The sequence below is a fragment of the Molothrus aeneus genome, chromosome 3 (genome assembly GCF_037042795.1).
Source record: "Molothrus aeneus isolate 106 chromosome 3, BPBGC_Maene_1.0, whole genome shotgun sequence".
Classification (NCBI taxonomy): Eukaryota; Metazoa; Chordata; class Aves; order Passeriformes; family Icteridae; genus Molothrus; species Molothrus aeneus.
Window position 1 is genome coordinate 26,272,873 of NC_089648.1, and position 16,151 is coordinate 26,289,023.

The following is a 16,151-nucleotide window of genomic DNA, read 5'->3' on the forward strand; positions in this document are numbered from 1 at the left end:
AGACTAGGTTGAGAATGCATTGTGAAATACAAGTGCTCTTCTTACCTCACAAATTGTGACATCTTTTTATATATAACAGTCCCTCATTCTTTTTTCAGAGATGAGTGTGCTGTACCTCTGTTTTCATTTAGAATATTGGTAGAAGGTCATGGATCAGGGACTGAATTAGAAACTCATTCTATCAGTCTTTGTGGATTTCACAGTCAGAGTACTGACAGCACTGGTTAATGTTAAGCCCCGCCCTCCCCCCCCCCCCAAAGTCTATAAATTATTAGTGAACAAACTTGGTCTTTGCTTTTGGAAATAACAGTGCATGCAATTTTTAATTATAATTCTGGGTGCTTAAAATGTATGTTGTGCCATATTAGATGTCTTAACACAAGGGAATAATTTCTGAAACTCAGTCATATTTGCAAGAGGGTGCATATATGTCATTGTTTTAGTTTGGATCAGAAATTTATTTATGAAGTCCATTTATCTGTCATCTCCACTTCTTACATTGTGAGTCACATACAGGAACAGTTTTGCATATTACAAACTGAATCCTTTCCCACAAAACAAATGTTTTACATAAATAGATCTGACTGTGCTTCAGCTGCTAATGGGTGCTCAGTCCATTGGACAAGATTAGAACTAGATTCCTGTCCCCATGTTTGTAGAGTTGATTCTGATCCTTGGCACTGTGTTTCATTCCATGCATTCACTACTCCTGCTGTGCTCTAACTGCTTTTATTAAGACAGAGCTTGTCCTCCTGTGTTTCTAAATGTGATCCAGAGCTTTGTGTTTAGGTACAAAATGCTGCTGAAGAGCCTATTGAATTTTAGTAAGGCTGAAGCTGCTTTAAAAACCCAGATTGCTTCAGAAAATAAATCTTGGGCTGCTCAAGTGGCATTTGCAAAAGTCTTACGGGTTTCAGAAACCCCCCTGTGCCACTCTCCCATTGGTCAGACTGCTTTTGGAGCTTATTTTAATTTTAGTAATAAGTAATATTTTGTTTTAGTTGATGGAACTGCAGCAGCCATGCTCACAGGAAGTATAGTTGGGTAGGGACTGAAGAATTCTTTGGTACCATTGACCTGGGAGAATGGAGCACAAATTTTAAAAGTTTAATCAGACCTGCCAGGTTCTGTTTCCTTAGTGCAAACTTTTCTTTGTCTGAAGTGAGAGCTTCTCAGTGATACAAGTGGATTGCAGATTTCTTTGAATAATTCAGGGATAGGGTATCTGCAACATCTTGGGGTAGCCTGTTTCAGAGTCTTGCCACCCTCATAGTAAAGAATTTCTTCCTGTATATAGTCTAAATCTTCCCTCTTCTAGTTTAAAACCATTGCCCCTTGTCCTGTCTTTATAGGACCTGGTAAAAAAATAACTTTGTCTTTCTTAAAAACCCCCTTGAAGTATTAAGAGGGCCTCCCTTGACCCTTCTCCAGACTGAAAAATGACAACTCTCTCAACTTTTCTGTATAGGAGACATCTTCCAGCCCTCCAACCATTTTCATGGCCCTTTTTTGGATTTGTTCCAATGGAACCATGTCTTCTGTTGTGGATGCCAAGCTGCACACAGCATTCCAACTTTGTGGTAGCTGAAGATGCAGTCCATATTGTGGGAGGTGGGAGTCACATGCTGTTTCCCAGTAATGCAGAGGCAAAGCTGACTAGTTGTAGAGTAATCACATCATTTCCACAACATATTTTGTGTTCTTTCTAACTACAAACTGAACATTAGTCAAATGTCCTAACAGGTGGAAGCTCGAAGTTCTAGCTTTTCCATTTGGTGTTTAATTTGAGGGACAAATGGTAACATTTCTTTCAGACTTTTTTATTGTGTGACATCTTCAGAATTGCTCTATAACTTAAAGAATGGTAGTTTCCATGAGAAACAGAATGTTAGATTTTTTTCTGTAGGGATGTTTATAGATATGATCAAATCCTTTCCAATGTCTCCTCAAGCATTTTTGTTTACATCAATCTTGGTTCTTTAATTTTTTTTCCAAATTTCCTTTCTTTGTTACCTTTATTCAGTATTTTGCAGCCTGATTTAAGGCTAGAGTGATGTATTTTTAATAGATGCTGCATTTTACATGAAAGTCCATGTCTTAAAATTTATTATTTAAAATACAAATTTTTGGATAAGTTTTTTATCTTAGAATAGGTTTTGTGGCTTAAGCAAGTTCTGATCTTTATGATTAGGAAATCCTGAAGATTGCTGTTCCTCCCAAATGAACCTGGTATTCTGAAGAACTGTTGGAAGATGTAGAAGTACAAAAGGTCTGATCACTATAGCTACTGCAACAAATAATTTACTTACAAAATTTCACTCACTGGCATATTGCAGAATACAAAGAAACTGGTTACCTTTGCAGGTCTTGCAGAAGAACACATCTCTTTTCTTCTTAATAACTTATAAGAATACTTGAATTTCACTGGGTTTGTTGCATTATTATGTACTACTTAGTAACTTGCTATTTTGGAGCATACACTGACTTGATGTATCAAATCAGATACATTCACAGGTGATGTTTGCTAATGGATTAACTACTCATCACTTCCTTATGCTGTTGATCAATAGCTCTCAATTTCAGGGTAGGCAGAACAAGAAACAACTGCTATACAAGAACCAGAACAAGACAGCCAATGCATTTCTGAAAATCATCACTAGGTTTCCAGATGTTTTGCATCTGAGAAAGCCACGTTCCTTTAAGCTCTTCCTCTGTTCCTGTTGATGATGATATCTTACGATACCCAGGTATAACAAGAGCTTGATTCTTCTCTTCCTTTTCTGGTTTTAGGTAGGAATTAATTTATACATTGATACATGTGTGTACTGGGCAGGATCCATTAATCAAGCAATTAGAGACATGGAAGAAGGGCATTAGTGGCTAATGCCACATCTGGAGTAACCTAAAGTCTGTTATGGTCTCAAAGATGGTGGTGTTTGTCACAGAGCTGTAAGTTTGGCTGCTGGTGTTCCCTGTTACACCTGCAGCACCCTCCTATGAAGATGGTGGTGGATGTGTACATTCTGTACACATACTGTACCTGAATCAGAATGTGATGCAGGTTACTGCTTGTAGCATTTGCAGCAGTCTGGCTCAGGACCTGTTATCTTCTTGGTATCTAGTTAGTGTTTGACCCCTTCTCCCAGCCCCTTCAGTAGCATATATAAATAAAAAATGCTTCAGTATTTCAAACAAAGGACTTAAAATAATCTTTAATAAAAATGAATTTGAGAATTCATGTCAAAATGAGCACATGCACAAAGACACAGAGATTTCCATAGTGTTTATGCTCCCACTTTGAATACTCTATACATTTATTTGATCTGAAACATTGAATTAACGCTTAAATGGCATTGTATCTTGTCCTACAGCTACTCTAAAGAGCACTCAGGATGAATTAAACAAGAAAGCACTTCAGTCTTTGGAGAGGTGAGTAGGAATTTTGCAGATACTTGCTTTGTGCATTTTTTTCATTAATTCAGAAAAATTTTTCTTTTTATGTTTCTTTTTCCTCTGTGTAAGGCTTCCATACTGGAAAGTTTGAGAACAGTTCATTAGATTTCAGCAGTAGTGTGTCAAAACCATTTTTGTGATGGCTAAATGCAGTGATTATTTGATTGACTATCCAAGGGAAGAGTACTGTTCTGCCACCTTACAGAAAAAAACCTTAGCCCCAAATTAGCTGCAGTGAGATCTACAGTGCTGGGAGATGCAGCTTCCTCACATGATGCCAGCTGGCAGACATGGAAAGCTAATTTTGTCTCAATTCCTGTGTGAAGCAGGCTTAAAATCCTATTTCCATCATGGTGGGAAAGTACCTCCACCATCAGGGTGTAAGCAGCTATGGGGTGACCTGGCACCAGGGCAGCTAGGGGAGAGAATAATTGCTGTCCTAATGAGTGTTTAAATCAGCTGTTGTTGGAAGAGGAGGTTCTAGAGCTAGTGGTACAAAGCAGGCACCACTCACCTCTCCTTCATCCCTATATTTTTGGGGAAAACTGATACAATGGCTCCACTCTGGAAGGAACTGTGCACTCTTGTGCAACTACACTTGAGACCTCAAGTACAACTGCTTGATTTAAAACCCTTTTTTGTCCATTCTGTGGGGTAGAGCATTAAGATGTGAGCTTCCTGACTCTGTTATGATTAAGTTACACCACCCAAAATACACTAGGTAGTGTTCAGGCAGTTATTTACATTGGTGCAATTACATTCACAATTTACAACCTACTGTAAATGTAGATGCCTACAGACTACAGATAGCAATTAAATGGAAGCTTATGTGGTCTAAGTCTTGGGCTGAAGGATCTAATTCTGAGTTTATTGTTGTCATAATTACATAAGTGAAGAAAACTTGAGATCTCTGGTATCTCAAAGTACAGATTTAACAATTTGAACAATGTTAAAAGGTCTTAGCTGTTTTGCTGATGCTGACCAAGAAGGACCCCAGCATGTTTGTCTTACACTGGCTTTGTAGTGAGTGCAAAAACTGAAACCACAGATACAATTCTGGGTATTTACCTTATGGAGATCTGAGAGAGAAAACTTCTAAAAGCCATTTATTCATTCATTGTTTGGATGAGGAGTGTACTTTTAAGTCACACTAGTTTGTGGACTCCAGCGTCGTACATAAACTGCTGACCAATTCTAAGGAATTGTGGTGCTGCACTGCTTTTCAACTTCCTTGTTTTTTATCCTGTGACCTTTCTCATTGGCCGTGACTTGTTTTCATGGTATCTTAACTCTACCTAGGAGGCAGACAAGCTTCTAGCCAAACATTAGTTACTCAAATATCAGCCAACAGGAATGTGACAGTGAGCTGATTACTAGTGACTTCTAAATGCCTAAGTTTGGTTTCCTTCCTTTTTGTACGTTCCTTGGTTTTTGCCTTTTTTTGAGGAGCCTGTATGATCTCTCAGGCCATAGTTTGGCCTGTAGTCATCTCAGTAAGGGACCTTTTCAGTTGGAAGATTGCACTAAATGTTTTTCTAATTCCTTATGAGGAAAATGAGCAGTAAAGTAACAATCCTTTGTTTCTCTCCAAAAGCACCATTAATTTCATTTGCTATACTCTTGTGAACTTGCCCGTTATTTATTGCTGGAGAGGCTACTGAAGGTTTCACAAGAGACACTTTATAAAGAGGTGACTCGCCCTGTCTAACACCTTAGGGCAAAGCTGGGTTCTACCTTGTGGAGTTTTGTTGTTTGTTGCAATTTTGGGGGAAGTTGGGGATTTTTTTGGTTGGGGGGGTTGTGACTATTTGGGTTTGGGAGTTTTTTTGTGTTTTTTGAAGTGGAAGGAGAAATTAGTGACTCACCTGTACTAATTGCATGTTGATGTCTTTGGCATTCCTTCAGAACACTTGAGTGCCACCTTGACTTAGAGAGTTACAGGACATATTCAGTCCATACTAAATTAATTTGTTCTAGAGCTTTTAGTTATAAAAATCAGCTTCAAAATCTTCTTGCTCACAGGCCAAGATGGTATTTGAAAAGTGGCTGCCATTAAAACGGTGTGTGGTTTGTTTCCTGAAGGAATTATTTTATTGCTACTTGTTTATTATTAGCAAATCAATAGTTTTGGCATGGGTTTTAACCACCAGTATTGTCAGCCTGTCGTTCCTCCCTCATAAGGACATTAATTGTGCTCACTTTGGGCCTGGCAGTGCAGGTGCAGGTTTCCCTGGTGTCCTGGAATGCAGCCCAGAAAGAGGTCAGGAAATGTTAATTGGCTATGAGGGACCTTCCTCTTCCCCATTTCTCCCATGTGAAATGACCTCCCTGTGCTGCAGAGCTGTGAGTGAGCTCTGTGAGTCACAAGGGGAAAATGCACTGGCTCCTGGAGTGGGCTGCCAGGTGGCATCAGCTGCTGCCCCACCTTTCCTCCTAGACTGGGTTCCCCAAGACACTATCCCAGCATTGCCTTGGTTAATGGCTTCTCCACAGGCTAGCAAATTCACACTGCAGTTTCGTGCCTAGCATAGTCTGAGAGGGGACAGTTCTGCCTAGGCTGTCCATCCCTCTTCCCTGCCTTGTACAAGACTTTGTTAAAGGCCTGCACATCTGGTTCTGGAGACACTGCAGCCTTCTTTCTCTAGCCAAGGCTTCACTTCAGTGTAGTGCCTGCTGTGGGCTGGAAGGGATATTTCAGGCCCTTGACAAGTAAGGGCCTTGGTGTTGGTCCAGGCACAGCTCCTGTCATCAAATCATTCCTCCCTCAGTGTCTTCCCTTTCCAAATTAGGAGTCTGCTGTCAAAAATTAAACTAGAAGCTGCAGGGTGGAGAATGTTTTGTATGTTTGAGCACCAGCTTATGTCACAGGCTTCTGATCCTTAGTCCTCTACATGCTCATAGTGATTACTTTTTCAGTGCTAATCCAACCCTCTCTTAATGTTTGAAAAGTGGCAGTATAGGAACAACTTAGACAACTATGTCTATCACCTGAATTACTTAAAATAATGCTTTGATAGGTTTGTTATGCACTCAGAGCTACTTTTTCCATATTAGTTATCCAAGTTCCAAAATATTAAGTGGCATTTAATAAAGGAGCACATAAGTTGTATAACATCCTGGCAGCTGTGTTTCTCATACTTTTTCCTGGGATTCTGGCTTAGCCAGACCAGCACTGTTCTGCTTTTTGTCTAGTTTCAGTGTGCTCTCCCATTACTGGACTAGTTTTCTGTGGGGGAAGACTGGGTTTTGTTCTGTGCTAATGTGACTCATGGTGAAGGAGTTCTGCAAAGTGCAATCTAACAGTCACTTTTCTTTTTGTCTTATGTGCTTGTCCTTAAAGAGCACGTGACCTGGCCCCCGAAGATCACCAGATCATCCTCTACCTGTCACTGCAGCTGGCTCTTGTCAGACAGGTATGTGAAATATTTGGAAATCACTGAGTCATGGGAGGATGGAAGGACAGTCCAGTTGAATAAGACCCAGGCTTGCTAAACAGGGTCCCTTCCTTCCTGCATTGTAACCGGTGACAAGCAGTCAGAATATGTTTATGTAAAATATTTTTTAATTCTTACTCTAAAAATAATAATTCTGTAGCCCATGGAATGGCCTTCCCTGGGGAATGTGTTCAGCTCTAGCTCCTGAGCAGTCTTGGAGCAGCCTTGTGTGTGTAGGATGAGGAGGTGTGTTTGTTGCTGCTCCCTGGTGTCACTGTGTCCTGCTGCAGGCCGCTCCAGAGGCTGTCCCGTTGTGCCCAGCTCCGTGCGGTGCCAGATCTCGCACTGGGATCGCTTTATTCCAAACTTGGGCACGTTTGACGCCAGGCTCTGACGCGTGCTGGAGCTCTGCAGAGAGTGGGATTAGTTGGCATTTGAATGCTGCTGCAGGTGTTAACTCATAAAAATGAAGCTGATCAGAAAATGCTCTGCACTGCCTTTCAAAAAAAAAAAACCCCAACCTCTTGGGCTGTGCTTTATTTTTCTGTCCCTTTTTCTTAAAACTGGGGTGTTGTATTTCTCTGTCCTTTCTGTTTAAAAGCTAAAGTCTTTATTGGAGCAGCTTCTGTTTTTTAAATACCTCTCTAGCTAGATTTGAAATTTCATCATTGTAGTTTCTTTCTTTGGCAGACCTTCTGCTTGCTGCAGTTTTCTCTCCCTAGTCTACACTACAGAGTTTAACAGTTGGGTATTTCTTACTTTCCTGAGCTAATTAGGGGAGCTGTGTGTTCATTAGGTTAAACTAATTGTTCCAAGAGAGCGCCCTCTTGATAATGTCACTTTTGTAACCCTTTCATAATGAGAGCAGTGTGCTGTGAGCCTGCAATAAGAAGGATAATTAAAATGGCTTATTTAACTTTCTCGTCTGCCTACTGGCTGCTTTATGATGCAGTTTGCTCAGGGTCTTTTATTTAAAAACACCCAGCTACCCTTTTTTCTCTCACAGCTTTTGCCTCATAGGGAGATGGTCTGATTTGCTACCTCTTCTGCTTGCCATGAGTAAAGAATTACAGCTTTTCAGCTGAAATGTCCTGAAACATAAAATGAAGATTTTTGTGGTCATTGATTTTTTGTTTTCACTGTTACTGGCATTTTAACTATTACTTTTTTTTTTCTCGTTGTAGCCTGTCTTTGCCATGTTGTTTCATCTCTCTTGTTGCTTCATTTCCCTTCCCTCCTGTTCTTTCCATTCAGTCTCTTGCCCCCGTGTTCACTTTCCTCTTTTGTCTAGTTCACCTGTGTGTTTTCATCCCTGATGTTGTGCCAGTCGCCTCTGCTCCCACAGCTGTGTGATCTCAGTGTATTGTGTAGTGTCAGCCTGACCCCTGCCATGATGCTCCTGCTCTTCTCCCATCAAGTGAGATATAAATCTTTAATGCATGCTTGGACAGAGAGGAGATACCTGAGACTTCTTTATTTTTAGACTGCTGTAAAATACCCTACTCTTCTTTTGCCAGTTTACTTAATGATAAACATTTGGTAATGCATTTTTAATATCCTTAATTATTTAAAGTATCTAATATATTCTCTTTCTGATTAACTGAAAGATAAATGATACCTTTTTTGATAGATTGCATTAACTATTGAACATCACAGTTAGGGCTTTCGTCAGGCACTGCTATAATACCAATAAATCAGGCCTTTTCTACATAGTAGGTTATAATATAATATAATACCTCAAAGTTTTTCTCAACAAATAGACCTTTTTGTTTCCATAGTCAGAGTCAAAAAATAAGGTAACTGTACCCAGCATTGAAAAATATGGGTATCAGCTTGCATAGATAAGAGAGTGTTTTCATGGAACAAAGCAAGAGAGGCAGCTGACCAGTAGAGTGCCAAGCAAAGCTGGAGCAATTCATCTTCCTTGGAAGCCTGTAAAATGTTTCCAATAGCACTTGTCTCTGTCACCACTGGGCAAGGCAAAGGGGAAATGGAAAAACATAGGCATCCCTCTGACATGAGATGAGGATGTGACAGAGGAGGAATGGTTATAAAAGGTTCATGCAGAGTTGGCATTTGAAACCACCAGCAACCAAGATAAAAAATGATAATGAGCATTGTATGTGCTCATGTCTTAAGGACCACTGGAGTCACTGGGAAGACTGGGGGGGTCTACATCAGCCCCAGAGTGTTTTAGGGGATTTTTCAGCCGAACACAGTGTAGAATAACCTGTTCTGTAAGGAGGGTCTCTCAGTCTGGTTTTCCCCCTGAGCTGAAGTGCCTGGAGGCCGCGGTCTGTACCTGCTGCAGTGGATATCTCCACCTGCAGTGCCTGGCTGGCAGAGCCCAGTGACAAATGAGATTTGTAGCTCCCCACTCCCAGTGGCTGGTTCGGCTGCTTCTCCTGTTTCTGTGGTAACAGCACTTGGATCAGCAAAAACAAGGTAGAATGAACATTTTAAAGCTCACTGATTTTAATGCATTGCCTTGTTTTTTAAAAAGCAGATTGGTTTCTATGGAAATTACTCTCTAGAGTCAGCAGCACTCTTGTTAATTTTAAGTGTTGAATCTGGTTTTTTGGGGGTGGTGGTGTTTGTGACCTTGACTGCCGTGTAAATCAGTATTGAATATGTAAAAACAACTTACATAGGCATCATGCCATTTTAATACTTGATTAGATCTAACCTTTCTTTTCATGAAAATGGGAAGGGAAAGATGGCTAAGGGTCAGCAGCTGAGCACTGTAAGTCTCACCAGTTTCCTGTGCACTTCCAAGAGACCTCAAGTTTCAAATGGCACTATCCAGAAGACACCTGCTTCCTTCCCAAGTGTCTGGATGTACAGCTAAGATAAACATCAGTTAAGAGACCAGAGAAAATATTTCACCTGTTTTGCCCATTTTTTGTTTGGTTTCAAGGAGGAGAGGCTGCTGTCTGCCCAAAGAGAGGAGCTCTGTTTTAGGAGGTATTCAAGAGGTGGTTCTTTCAGTGACTGCTTGCATGTAGGTAGTTCTGTTCTGTCTTTTTCCCAGATTACCAACTGCCTCCTCTGCTGAAAAGCAATATGCTGCTTTTCTGCCTACATCCTAGCCTAGATTGTTCTGGTGATCAAGAATGGCTTGTAGGAAGAACTAAGTAATAACCCATAGGTGTATACCTACTTTCCTGAGGTTCTAGTGAACTGTAGCAAGTCTGTTTTCAATGGAAACTCTTGCCAATCAGTAAAGCTTTCCCCTTTCCATGCTATAAAAAGAGTTGGAGTGGGTAGTTGTAATGGTTAATTAAGTGTAACTGTCAACTGATGTGAAATTATATGGCCTGAAAATTCCTCTTAAGGGTTCCTGTTTCATTTACCATTTAAAATACCCAAGTTCATTCTACTGTTAGGAAGTATTTTTTACACTTACTCTGTTTTCCTTTTTATACTTGTAATTGTGACATACCAGCATTGTTTTTAAGGAGACACATAGCATTATTGAAATAAATCCTACTATAGCCTAAACAATCCATATTGTGGCATTATTTTGGTAATGCTGCAAGATGCTATTTCTGGCCTACTGCAGCATCTTTGCTTCCTAATCAGTGTGATGTGAAGATACCTGTGTGCCATGCAAAGCATGTGGTATATTTATTAACAGAATGATAAATCAGGGAACTGCAGCTTCTTCTAATTGTAGGCCCTACTTAGACTTGCAGTCCAGCTGAAATAAGATTATTTTAAAGTGCTGTACTTGTAGGGAATTTTAAACTGGCAGCCTGCCTCTGATAAAGCCCTGACATTTCAGGGTGCTATCTGGGGTGACACCAGCTTCCATCTTTCTCAAATTATATAGTTACTTAAATAAAAATACATCTTTCAAAAGAAGTTTTGTGTTGACTGCTGCCAAATATCTTGCTTTTGTTGGTCTAGAAATTTAGTTTGTATTTCATTGCATCTAGTCTGTTGCAGGTTGTTGTTTCACATAATGCTTTCTGTAAAGGCAGAGAGTTCATATTATTTTTGTCCACTGTTTCTAATTATGCAGCAGTAGTGTGTAGGCTAGTAATGGTGTTACAGCACTAAGGAGTCTTTTTGGACTCAAGTTAATAAATTAGGTGCCAGGGAAGCATGATTAATTTTTAAAGCCAGCCATTGCTTGTGACTCTGATGATACTAGAGGGAAGCACTGAAATGAGATGTAACCATTGCAGGCCCCATGCTAGAGAACAGAATTATTTTAGATGACATTCCTTCCAGCAGTATGTGGCTGCCTCTCCAGCAGACACAGATTTGCAGGAGTGACCACAACTCACTTTTTTGCAGCTCTATTTCATGGATGTTGCAACAGAGTCAGAGAGCTCCTTGGATGGCCAGCCTCTGGTAGGGGTGTGGACCTACCTGCAGTTTGATCCTGAGGCATTTTCAACACATAAAGCAAGTCTCAGTTTGCATATTCTCACACGAGTAAGGTCAAGCGCCCCTACAGTTTTGAAGTCCCCCAGTAAAGGCATTAGTTGCAAGTGTTATTCTTTGCCTGATTCATCCTAGCAAATTAGGCTCCCCTTCCCAAGTCTTAATCATAGAATAGTTTGAAGAGGACCTTTAGAGATCACCTAGTTCAATCCCTGCTCAAAGCAGGATCATCTGGAACGGGTTGCTCCAAGTCTTCTCCAGTTGTTTGATTTGCAGGTTTTCTTCTAATTAACTTTTCCCCAAACTTGTATTTTCTTTATGGGTACTTGTGCAGCTCTGAGACAGAGAAATAGAAAGAAATAGAAAGGTTTTTAGTCCTGACTGCAAGAAGTCTTGACAGCAGCTTTGTTTTAGCAAGTCAAATTTATATACCTCTGGTATATCTATGAACAACTTTGTGGACAAGCAGATCTGGGCCCACCACTGTCTGATCCTGGCTCCAAGTTGTATTGTCATTGCTAGAATTTTTATATTGTATGAAAATGTGTTCTAGTAAACTGCTGAGGGAAGGTTAGTGATTAGGTCAACATGTTTACCCTTGCAGTAGGCTTTAATAACACATGTAGTTAAAGTAGCTCCACTGACAAGCAGTAATTCATTAAAGCTGAGCAGTCAGTCATGTATCCCAGTCTGAATCCAAGCCAGGACATTCAGCAGTTTTGATGCTGTGGGCCAAGTGCCAGTTTGGGGTTATGTCTGGAGCAGTCACACTGATCTCCAGGCTTGCATGGAGTCACCAGTAATACAGAGTGAAGTACCATGGCTCATGTGTGCACAGCGAGAGAGAAATGTCACTTGGACATTTGGATGAAGTTGTCCTATGAACAGAATATACACTGCTCCCAGAAGGATAGCTGGACTTTAGGTAATCAACAACCTCTGTAGTAGCTGCAGGTGGTATCATTGTTGCTTTCCTTAGTTATGTGCTTCTTGTTTTTGTGAGAGGTCTGTGGAGGCGGTGGGAATTTGACACTGGTGGTATGCCAGGGTAGGAGAATGTCTGTAAGGCTGTGCTAGCTGGGAAGTTCTCATAATAGAAAAGAAGGAACTACATTCGCCATCCATTAAGAGAAGGAGCAGGAAAGCATACATGAGGAAAAGCAATTTATACACTTTAATGCTTTGTTTTCTGCAGCCTTCCAGAGCCACAGAAATGCACAAATTTATGTAACAGTAATTTGAGACACTAGAGAATCTTAAAGAAAATCCTCTACATAAAACTTACCAGTAAACAAACTAAAGAAAATCTGCTAAGAAGTTCCCTTTTGAACAGATAGTCTAAAATAGTGTACTGGATCACAAAGAGCATGTGATAGACTTGCATTCATTATAGATGTTAAGTTTTCTGGCAAGTGAGACTTGGTTCTAATAACATGCTGCTGCTGTGACTGTCAGGACTGCTCTTTACATCACTGCTTGCAAATATATTTCTTTTTTTGACAGCATTTTAAATCTTGACTCTTTTACCCTTGAACATTCAAACTTAATTTTTATGTTCTTGATCCAAATCATGAAAGACTTTGTAGAGCCATTATGAGAGACAAAATGCAGCAGAGATGTGCAGTGCTCACCCCTAGCTGAAGAGCCAGCCACTCATCCTAGAAAATGGAGCTGAGAGTTGGGCATCTGTGGTGGATATGTTTACATCATAGAATCACCATGCCAGAGGATGAGGGGGTTGATGGGATCAGGTCTGCTGCTCTTGTTTATAAGCAGTGATTTAGTAATGCTGCAGACTTCTTTTCTCTAGAATGTGTGGGTTTTTTTCAAGCAGTGCAGTCTGTTAATTTTGGCAACCTGTTTTGATAGTAGAAGGTGCCTAAGCAAAACTTCTTCAGAATTTCTATTTACTCTATTTGTTCTTATTTTTGAGGTACAATGTAGGACTGAAAGGGTGATGTGTTCTCTTTTTATTTCTGTCCCATCTCCTTCTAGATTTCAGATGCTATAGACCATCTTCAAGAAGCCCTGCAACTGTGCAAAGATGACATGAATTCACTTCATCTACTGGCCCTCCTCTTTTCAGCTCAGAAGCACTATCAGCATGCACTGGATGTTATCAACATGGCTGTTGTTGAATACCCAGAAAGCTTTAGGTAAGAGCTGTTGCCTGGTGCCAAGCATCCAGTCAGGAATGAACTGCTCACTAGCTGTTGTTCTCAGTTATAACAGGAGCCTGTTAAATCACACGTGTTACAGGTGTGTCACTCCCCTCCTGGGGAGGGTATTCTTTTACTTTCTGTCTTCACAGTCTTCCTGTAATCCTTACACTTGCTTTCTTTTCCAGTATTTGTCTTTCTGTATTGTGCTGAGGGTGTTGTTTCCTGTAGTTTTTTGTATTTCATTTAAGATGTGGAGAAATGAGGGTGAGACAACTATGACAGTGTCTGTGTCATAAGTAATTTTATATTTGGTGACTCCCTGGTTAAAAACAAATTTTTTCTTACAATGACCATTGCTTTGATGATCATCTATGACAGAATTTCCTGCAATATGACATCTGGGGAAAAAGATCAGTTGAAAATCACAAGCTGTGATAATGTATAACTGAGAGGAAGGACGATTTGCCTGCCTAGGAGTAAGTTTGAATCAGCACAGACTTCTTGGAGCCAAAGGCTTCTATTGTTCTCTGTTTGACTCAGACCCTCATCCATCTGAGGGAGGTAAATTGAATTCCATGCAATTTACTGTCATGACCTTTCAAAACAATGAATTTGTCTGTTCTGTGCAAAAATTAAAGCTACTCTAGTATTATCTGGTGATTTCATACTAGCTGAGTTTTTCAGCCAAACTGCAGAAAATCCTATTGCATTGCTGGAAAACTAGCTTTCATTTGGAATTGCCTGTGCTTAAATAGTGTTCTAAACCTGTGCATCATTGCCTTTAGATAGCCTTGCATTCTCAGAAGCAGGAGCAGCCTCCACAGGTTTAGTTCAGAAGCTGAGTGAAATATTGTCTAAACAGAGCAAAGGCAGGTCATAGGAAGATTGAGGCTATGTAATTGTGAGCTTGAATCTTTAGGATCTTTCAGAATTACAGCACTGTATCAGCATATAATGTTTTTATTGCAAACTACATGTTGCCATTTAAAATAGCTTTGCTGCCTGTGTTTTTGAGGTTAGTTACTTTGTGTATGTGAGGAGCTAAGACTGCACTTCTTTGAGAATGAAGTGGAAACTAGTAATGGAAACACTCTTAAAATGAAGCCAGCTCTGCTCTTTAGATTGTGAACATAGGTATGACTGAAGCAGGAAATAGCCCAGTGGCTGTTGAATTGTGTTTTAGGGTTTTAAAGTAATAAACAAAGTAAAAACCCCTCATACAGTGAAAGGTCACATTGTACTGTTGGAGATTAGATGTTTGTTGAAGACTACAAAAACACCTAAAGATACACAAGACAGAGGAAGAGGTTGTTTATGTCAGGAGAAGAGTGTTTGCCTTGTCCGATTGACCAACTGGTCCATCATGTCCTGGATCTTTCCCCCAGCAGTTACTGATTATTTATGTTTCAGGGGAGGACAAAACATAGCAAGCATTGTATGCGAAGTAGCTTGGAGGGCTGCTGGGTGGGTTCCTTTGTGCTGTCTGGTAATTTGATTTCCCCAAAGCTGATAAGACTGTTATCTCTTATGTTTCTGTGGGTGCGAATTTTGAGTGCACAAAGACCTCGGCCAAGGAGTAGCAGAATTGGAGAATTGGTTGGTTTTGGTAGAAGCAATTTAGTATTGGTAGTGAAGGCCCAGGTTCATGCTTGCCCCTAGACACAGCCTTGCTAAAGTGTGTGCCCTTGGAAGGGCCCCTCTTTGCTCCTTGCACGCACAGGGGAGTGTAACAAGGCTGACAGTGAGATTCATTCACAGGTACACATGGATGGAGGAGTAGGGGCTGGCTTCTTGCCTCTGCTGTGTGACTGCCCTCTCTCCATGTGGGTCTTTTTCTTAACCAGCCAGCAAATAACTCATGGGTTAGGGAATGGAGAAAGAGTGTCAGAGTTCCAAGGCAAGAAAAAAAATAAAAGCTTGAAAAATAGAATTAAACAAGTGTTTCTGAAAAAAAGGAATGAGAGTCCAATAAGGAGGGGGGAAAGCAAAAATAACAGAGTACATCTATAGTTTGTACCAAATTTGAAACCATTTTAGGCTTTCTAGTGCAGTTTATGCTAGAAGGGCTTTACTGCTTTGTGAAACCTCTTTGAAGGGACAAAGACCTGATGCTATTGTGTATCTCCAGTTGCTACTGCCTTATAGAAAAATGCTAATTTTACTACTGTATGGAATAACTACAAGATGTTTCATGTAAATCGTGTAGGCAAGTTCAACTGCATGATTTTAAAGCTGTATTTAAAAGTGGTTGATTATTTTTCCCAATTCACATCTATATGAACCAGGCAACTGTGTAATATGGTGCCTGGGGGCTCCCTTCCTAATGACATCTCTCTTTGGAAGCACAGTTTGATGGCATGTATCAAGAAAAGATGATGAAAGCTACATTAAAGGACCTTAGGGCTCTGTAGATGGCAGAAAAAAAACCCCAGAAACATTACCTAGATGTATATCCTAAATAAAAGAAAGCGTAAGATGTAAAAAATTAAGGACTTAGCTCACGCAAACTACAGCCATCTCATACTGTTTCCCTGGTCTCTGTATGTAATTAAAATGAGTTAGTTGCTGCTTTTTTGTTTTATATTAAATCCTTTTATTACAAATTTTAAAGAAGAAATATTTTTAGGATAGTTCATGTAGTTGGCTGTTGGCTGAAGCAGTTGGAAAAAATACACTGCATTGCTCAGCTAACACACAACATCCTTTGGCA

General features: G+C 40.2%; 1 protein-coding gene across 1 annotated transcript in view; it reads left to right on the forward strand.

Moving 5' to 3' along the window:
* TTC7A (tetratricopeptide repeat domain 7A) overlaps window positions 1-16,151 on the forward strand; it is a 171,475-nt gene that overhangs the window by 66,420 nt on the left and 88,904 nt on the right. Inside the window, exons 13-15 of the mRNA XM_066546525.1 lie at window positions 3,372-3,429; window positions 6,794-6,866; window positions 13,275-13,435. Of these exons, the coding sequence (XP_066402622.1) occupies window positions 3,372-3,429; window positions 6,794-6,866; window positions 13,275-13,435 (292 nt within the window). The remainder of the gene's footprint in view (window positions 1-3,371; window positions 3,430-6,793; window positions 6,867-13,274; window positions 13,436-16,151) is intronic.